Source organism: Austrofundulus limnaeus, unplaced genomic scaffold (assembly GCF_001266775.1).
Source record: "Austrofundulus limnaeus strain Quisiro unplaced genomic scaffold, Austrofundulus_limnaeus-1.0 Scaffold61, whole genome shotgun sequence".
Taxonomy (NCBI): Eukaryota; Metazoa; Chordata; class Actinopteri; order Cyprinodontiformes; family Rivulidae; genus Austrofundulus; species Austrofundulus limnaeus.
The window spans coordinates 1,865,238-1,872,673 of record NW_013952463.1 but is presented as its reverse complement, the minus strand read 5'-3'; the positions used below and the strand labels follow the sequence as shown (position 1 = coordinate 1,872,673).

The window sequence follows — 7,436 nt, the reverse complement described above, 5'->3', positions numbered from 1 at the left end:
AACAGAAGTACAAAAGAATGTTTTATATTCTGTATAGTGCAAAACCGTTTCAACAACAAACAAAAACATTTCTCAAATTTTCAACAAAATCAAAATAAAGTGGATGTTATACCCAGTACTTCAAGTAAAATTAGTCATTTAGACATAAAAAATTCAATGTTGCCTAAAATATTATAGTGTAACGGGACCTTAAGGGGCTTAAGCTGCACATAGTCCTGTCATAAAACAATTTCAGATACCGTTTTTTTCGGACTATAAGCCGCACCGGACTATAAGCCGCATGGTTCAAAGTTCAGGAAAAAAGTCGCGGCTTATTGTCCGAAAAATACGGTAACTGGAGTGTAAGTGTGGTGAAGCCAAAATAAATGTAACATCTGCCTGCCATACAATGAACTTCTGCCTGCTGAACTTATCGGCTGCTGCTCTGCTGCATTCTCATCTTCATCATCTTCATCATCAGAGCAGAAGCCGACTTTAGGCTACATTAGCAAGATGGATTTACGACTGAACCAATGTCCAAGTCTTTTTTTATCACCTCTGTGGGTAACAATACATAAAAAACAAGTTTTTTCTCTGACAACTTGGGTGTGGAAAAACTACGGTTGTTAAAGCATCGCTCTGTGCGACATGCAGCAGGAGGGAGAGAGGAAATGATCCCGCATCCCCGCGACACAACGTAACTTTTCTACAGCGGCAGGGGGAAATTTTGAGGATTTATTCTCTCTATATGTGTTTTAAAACACTAGAATTTCTTCATTATATTTCAAACTCCTCCTCAGTTGTCTCTGCGCTCACAGTCCTGTTCACACAGGTGCGATGACGTAATGACGATAGGACAGTAGAGGGTAAATCACTACCGTAAGCCAACTGGGCCTATTATCCAAATATGATTTGAGGTTTCCCTTTTCAAATGACATCAAGATATTTCATTTGAATACATTAAAAATAAGATTCAGAACTATTTTCCAAGGGTAAGGCCCTTTTAATAAGACAAATCAAATCATATCTTTTAGTGTTGTCAATCACCAGCTTTATCAAGATACATATATTAATTTGTTTGGATGATCATTCAATGTTTCTCAATGAAAGTCTCTTATGGTAGGATTTTCATTCAAATCTGCAATCAATATGTCCTCGTCTGGGCATATGATGATGACATGGATCAATGTTTTCGTTTTGCCTCGATGCAATTGAATAAATAAATCGATGTGAATCAATGTATTCTTACACCACTAATACTGCTAGAACCAATATCAGAACAATAAAAATCTGAAAAAGTGCTTTATTGATTTTGACCAAATCAGACTTGATACTATGTGTGTTGTCTACAAATGTTTGAGGTTTGAGTTGTTTTGTTTTTCATAAATTGGTCCTTTCTTCAGTAGCAGTTCAGAATTTCTCCCTATTTTCCAAGCTAAAATCACTGATTGCTGTCTACTGCAGGTAGGATACTGACTATTCATAACTACTCCATGTAACCCCACTTTAAAAAGACTAAGTAAAGATAAACTGAAGACCAAGATAGTGTTGGGCAATAAATAGGGCAAAAAAAAATTAACCACGATTAATTGTGGTATTTAGCCGATAACGATTAATTTGACGATTAATCCCCTGGAGTCCCTGGACACCCTTATGTCCTAGTCACATGACCAGTTTTGTAGGAAAGATTTGCGCTTCGGGCTATACATCACATTTTAAATTGTTGATAGATAAATAAATTACAGAACTTTTTTTYATATTCATCATATTTGAAGCAGAGAGGAGCATCGAGCGGACCGACCGGAGTAATTCCCACCAGTCTGCATGGTGGCATTAATCGTATTAATCGTGAAGTGTCAAAAACTTATCGATTAATGTTTTTCTGACGATTAATTGCACACGATACGATTATGCCCAACCCTAGACCAAGATGACTTCAAAATCTTTTCAGCTAACTGTCTTTGGTGACTTTCCAGTTTAAATGGCTTTAAGGTTTTATGACTTTTCTATCAAAAAATCTAAATAACTTAAGTAAATTTTAATAAAATTATTGGAGAAACAAATCATAGTCTGCGATCAACTCAGTTGTATTTTGTTGAAAGTTTTAGTATTCAATAGATCAACTTGGTTTGTAATTTTTTAAACCTACAGTATTTAAGTACTATTACTATTTAAGTGTTTTATTTTTCAAATAAAACAAAGAGAAAACTGAAGAAAAATGCAATATTTTTTTATCAGACTAAGATTTGTTTTTGTAAGTTTGTTTTAACTTGTTATTCAAACCAACAACAAAGGAAAAGTCCAAAATTTTACATTAGTTTTACTCTGTGAAATAGTTTTGATGCATCTGCTGATTGTTTATAATTTGTTTTCAGTCTCAGGTTTTCCAGAGCAGATCTGTGTCTGTCGTGCTTTAACCTGTGGYCTGTACATCATTCTTAATAAACACCTGTGTGTCTCCAGGTGCACAAAGTGGTCCTGGCGTCCTGCAGTGCTTACTTCAGAGCCATGTTCACCAGGGGCTTCAAGGAGTGCAGCGCCTCRGAGGTCACTCTGCGCGACGTCTGCCCCGAGGTGGTGGGCAGACTGATRGACTTCGCCTACACGTCCCGCATCACCGTGGGGGAGAAGTGTGTGCTGCATCTTCTTCTGGCAGCTATGAGGTGAGTGAGCTGAAATACTGAAAACAGTTTTCTTTTGGATTACGTTCACGCCGCAGGTCTAAACTCTCAATTTAGATTGGGCAAAATTGTTTCGTGCGCAATTAATCTTTGGAAAACTATCACCGATGAATATTTGAAGCTTTGCATTAAAATGTATCCCCCCCCACCCCACGTGAAAAGATAACTCCGCCCCAAGGTGAAATTTGAAAAGTGCATCAAAGTGGGTAGGGGAGGGGGGTTAGAGAGCGGAGGTGTGGCCAGGATGAGAGAATGTGACAGGCAGCTAGCATTAGCATAATTGATGCTACATGGAGAGTGACCACAGTATCGCAGATAGTTACATCTCTGAACGTCTGAGGTGGAGGATTTTCATGAGCAGCAAAAACACATTTTTAGACCAAATATTACAGATTTGAACAAATACGCACAAAAACATCAAAATTAGCACAGAAACAGTACTATATAACATTTTAGACACATTCTAGACAGTTTATCAGTTAAAATAAGTTAATTTTGGGGTAAGTTACTCTTTAAGTACGATTGGTGCCATCAGGTGGACTGATCTAACGGGTTTCCTCAGTTGTCTGCTCGGAGCTGCGCCTCACTTCTTCTAAAACAACACGATGGATCAGTGGTTAGAACRGATGCCTCACAACAAGAAAGTTCAGGGTTCGATCCACAGTTCGAAACTCCGATCTTTTTTGCGTGGAATTTCCACGATTAGGGGTTGCATGTTTGTTCGACGAGGATGGGGGTGAGACCAGAAGGTGGAGTGGATTTTTTTTCCATGTATCTGCCCGTCTTTTGCTGCCGCAACGTACTTCAAATATGACAATATATTAATTTTTTTTAAGTGCAGCAAATTATTTATTATAACTCCAGTTTTACCTGTCCTCTCAACACAATGTAAAAACTGGTGTGTAGCTTGAAGTCTGTACTTTTGACACAAATTGTACCAGAGTCCTAGAGATGGCTTATCGTCCACGCTTAGAACAGTGCTTCACAAAGTTGGGTTCATGAAACATCAAGTGTGGGTCCCCAGATGATTTCCAGACATCAATTTAAATGCAAATAAACTGCTCATGGAATATTTTCATCATAATTATTGCTAAGAAAATACAATAATCATAATGAATAAAAGTAGTTTCTTAATTGTTAGGTTTGTTTATTGTGTTTAGTTAGCAAAGTTTTCATACCAGTAACATCTGATGTCACCAGTTTCTGCAACTGTTAGTTTGTGGGCCGTAAACCTCTGCATGTCATGTGACTCATCCCAGGACTCCAGGGGATTAATTGTCATATTAAACATAATCTGCTAAATGCCACAATTTATAAAGATCACTTTTTATTTGGAACAATGTTGCCAGAGGTTTCAAGTAACTAAGTACAAATACTTTACTTTACTTAAGTAAAAATTTTGGTTATTTGTACTTTAGTGGAATAATTATTTTTCAGCCTGCTTTTTACTTCTACTCCTTACATTTTAGTTCAATTATCTGTACTTTCTACTCCTTAGTTTTTAAAAATTCAAAAAAGTATTTCATTTCTATTTAACTTTGACTTGTTTTTATTCCACCTTTTCATTGTTCAGAAAAAAATAAATCAATAGACATGTATCCAGATACATGGAGCCCATGGATAGAGTGAATTTGATTGTGATTGAATGAGAAGTGTAAATATAAACCGTTCTGACATCCTGTTGGAGTGAACTCACTCCATCATGTTTGACACAAATCACGTCACAGTCCAGCAGGACATACTGTAGCAGATGTAGCCTAGAATGAAGATTATCGTGGCTGAAGCTAGTCTTAATTCAGATTTTTTCAACATTAACATTTTAATTTAACATTATACTCATTATTGACTTTAGAAGAAAAAAAGGTGGGGTACGCTATAGAACCCTGTGGCACAGCCTCAGCTTTTATCCTAAATGGCTTTTTTTAAGTGTTCATTACTTTTACTTTTATACTTTAAGTAGTTTCAAAATCAGTACTTTCTTACTTTTATTTGAGTAAAAAGCTTGAATTGATACTTCCAAAAAAGTATWTTTAAACCCTAGTATCTATACTTCTACTGTAATGAATGTGAATACTTTTGACACCTCTGAATGTTGCCCAACTCTACTCTGATCCAAATTTTCTTAGTGTGGTMGTTGAAATGATGATTTGAATAATTCATATCGTATCATTCATACAGCACTTWAGCCTGCTGTGTGAGCGTAGCACTGACGCTCTCTCTGAAGGTTGCAGATGGAGGACGTGGCCAAAGCTTGCTGTGATTTCCTCACCAAACACCTGGAGCCGGCTAACGTCATCGGCATCTCGCGCTTCGCGGAGGAGATCGGGTGCACAGAGCTGCACCAGACGTGCCGAACGTACATCAGCTCACACTTCAGCGAGGTGAGGTGACATCCTGGAGCCTTTGCTGCTGATTAACTCGTGAGCTTGTACTCTGTCTTTATTATATGATCCTGAAGAAGTCTGACGACATGAACTTTAGGTTCTGATCACTTTGAGAACAATCAAGCRGTAATAATTAGGGCTGTGTATTGACAAGAATTTGYRGATACGATYCATATCATGACAGAGGGGTCACGATACGATARATCCCGATATATTGCGATACTGTAAGCAAGGTGATACATTGCGATTTTTTTTGGTCCAAAAATTCTATTAAATAAAAACCTCTAACTGGAAAAAAATGAAAAACCAAAATTCATTGTCTCAGAAAATTCTATTACATAGACATGCGCTAGCCTTCTGCAACGTGAAGGCTGACTAAAGTTGGAAAAAAGAGCGCACGAGATGCTTAATTTGGTTTAAAATAGAAACATTCTGACAAATAAGTAACTGTTTGTAACCTTACCTCAGCTTAGAAGGCAGAGGGTGTCGGTCTTTTCTGCTCAGATTCAGCTATCGGWGCATGAAGCTAATGTTTACTCACAATGRTAATGCTACCGTTACTCTCTGGTGCTCAAGAGGTAGAGGAGCCAAATGGCTGGCTCACTGCTGCCAACTAGTGGTCAGAGGCTGAACTACAACATAAAAATGAACGGCTGGCAGGAAAGTTGACGTTTTAAACCTTAATTAAATATCGATACAAGACTTTAGAATATCGATACAGTATCGGAAAATGAAATCGCGATATTTCAGTGTATTGATATTTTCTTACACCCCTAGTAATAATTCATATCAAATACCTGACATATTTGGTTCTTCCTGCTTCCTGCTCAAATGTTACACACAGTCTTTTTCAGCATTAAAACAAAGTTCTCATTTCTTTTCCCACATTTTTGTCTTCATGCTGCAACAGTTTCCCCCTGCTAACCATTTTAATGTAGCTGTCGTCTTGAACTAGCCGAGTGAACTGAATCTGCTGCCATGTTTCTTCATCCAGGTGACCAAAGTAGAGGAGTTCTTCAGCTTGTCTCACTGCCAGCTGCTGGAGCTCATCAGTCAGGACAGCCTGAAGGTGCTCTGTGAGTCTGAGGTACGTGAAGTCATCCTAAAACATCTGGTTCAAGAAAAAAATACACAGAATAAATTAAAACTAGCATTCTTTAGAGAAATGCAGATAGCCTGAAAAGTCTAATAAGTCTTTCAACGCTCAGGCTATGTGARTGAGATGAGTCTCAGCTACTACCACGCCAAATTTTAGCTCAATGGGCCTCATGCAAGAACGTGTTCGTATTCTTATCCTAAATTTCTCTTACTTCTGTTCATACAAATTAGAGCTGGGCAATATGATCTAAATTTTATATCACGGTATTTTCAACATTTTCACCAGTTTCACAGTATTTGACGGTATTTTTCTTTTCATCACAGCTRAGCTGATAATAAAATGTACAAACCCTGCTTATTGACTTTTTTCTTTTACTGTACCTCTGTCAGGGTCTCTGTTTCCCTCCTCTGTGTCTGTTCTTCTCTGAGTGGTGGTTGGAGACAGTAGTCACGCATTTTGGTCCAGTCGTGAAGGAGGAGGGTTAAGTAAAGATTATGATCGGGTTTATTGTTTTATGTTATTTATTAAAGCTTATCAGCACGACTCACCTTGCACACCAGTCAATTCCAACTCCACTACGAACTACTTCCTGCAGGCTTTTCACAATAAAACCACGTTAAGTCTCCATCAGCATAACGTCTCCATATTAACTAAACGTGTTAAATCTAACTGTGCACGTCACTGAAGAGGTGTTTACTACATTCAGCGACGGCGAAAACAGGATTTTTTTTTAAAAGTCAGTCAATATAAGCAGCGGAATCACCACCCGCGGCTGCAACTAGCTGCTCCAAACATTAACATGCTAACGCACATAGGGGTGCAGCAAGGAAAAATGTCCCCTGGGAAACAACAGTTCTCTGGCGGCCACAACGAAACGTTCCGCTATTTAAACTGGAATGTCCGGTATTCAAAAAATTCATATAACAAAAATAAAAACCGGTATTCGGTACAAAACGGTATACCGCCCAGCACTAATACAAAGGGTTCGTACGAACATGCCACGTCAGATTCAACAAACTCTTCTCTCTTCAGGAAAAGTGTGTCTTAATGAGCTGCGTAAATTTCACCTGTTCATATCCAGCTGCTCGTGCACGTGAGAGGATATTTGTATAATTACCACCCCAAAAACACCATATAAGGCTATGTTTCCTGCCTCAGCTACAAGGAAGTGTCCATTCATGAAAATGACAGCGAAAACTAAAAAGAAAAAATTACGAGTTCAGAGATTGAAGTCCGTCTGTCAGAGATCCAGAAAAGAAAATCTCATTTTAGCAGGTCAGCTGTGGAATAAAA

The 7,436-nt window shown here is 38.1% G+C and overlaps 1 protein-coding gene across 1 annotated transcript in view; it reads left to right on the top strand.

Moving 5' to 3' along the window:
* Positions 1-7,436, top strand: part of keap1a (kelch-like ECH-associated protein 1a) — a gene marked incomplete at its 5' end in the record, with an annotated part of 28,989 nt that overhangs the window by 4,559 nt on the left and 16,994 nt on the right. The window contains 3 exon segments of the mRNA XM_014009783.1: positions 2,443-2,642; positions 4,885-5,041; positions 6,039-6,131. Coding sequence (XP_013865237.1) covers positions 2,443-2,642; positions 4,885-5,041; positions 6,039-6,131 — 450 coding nt within the window.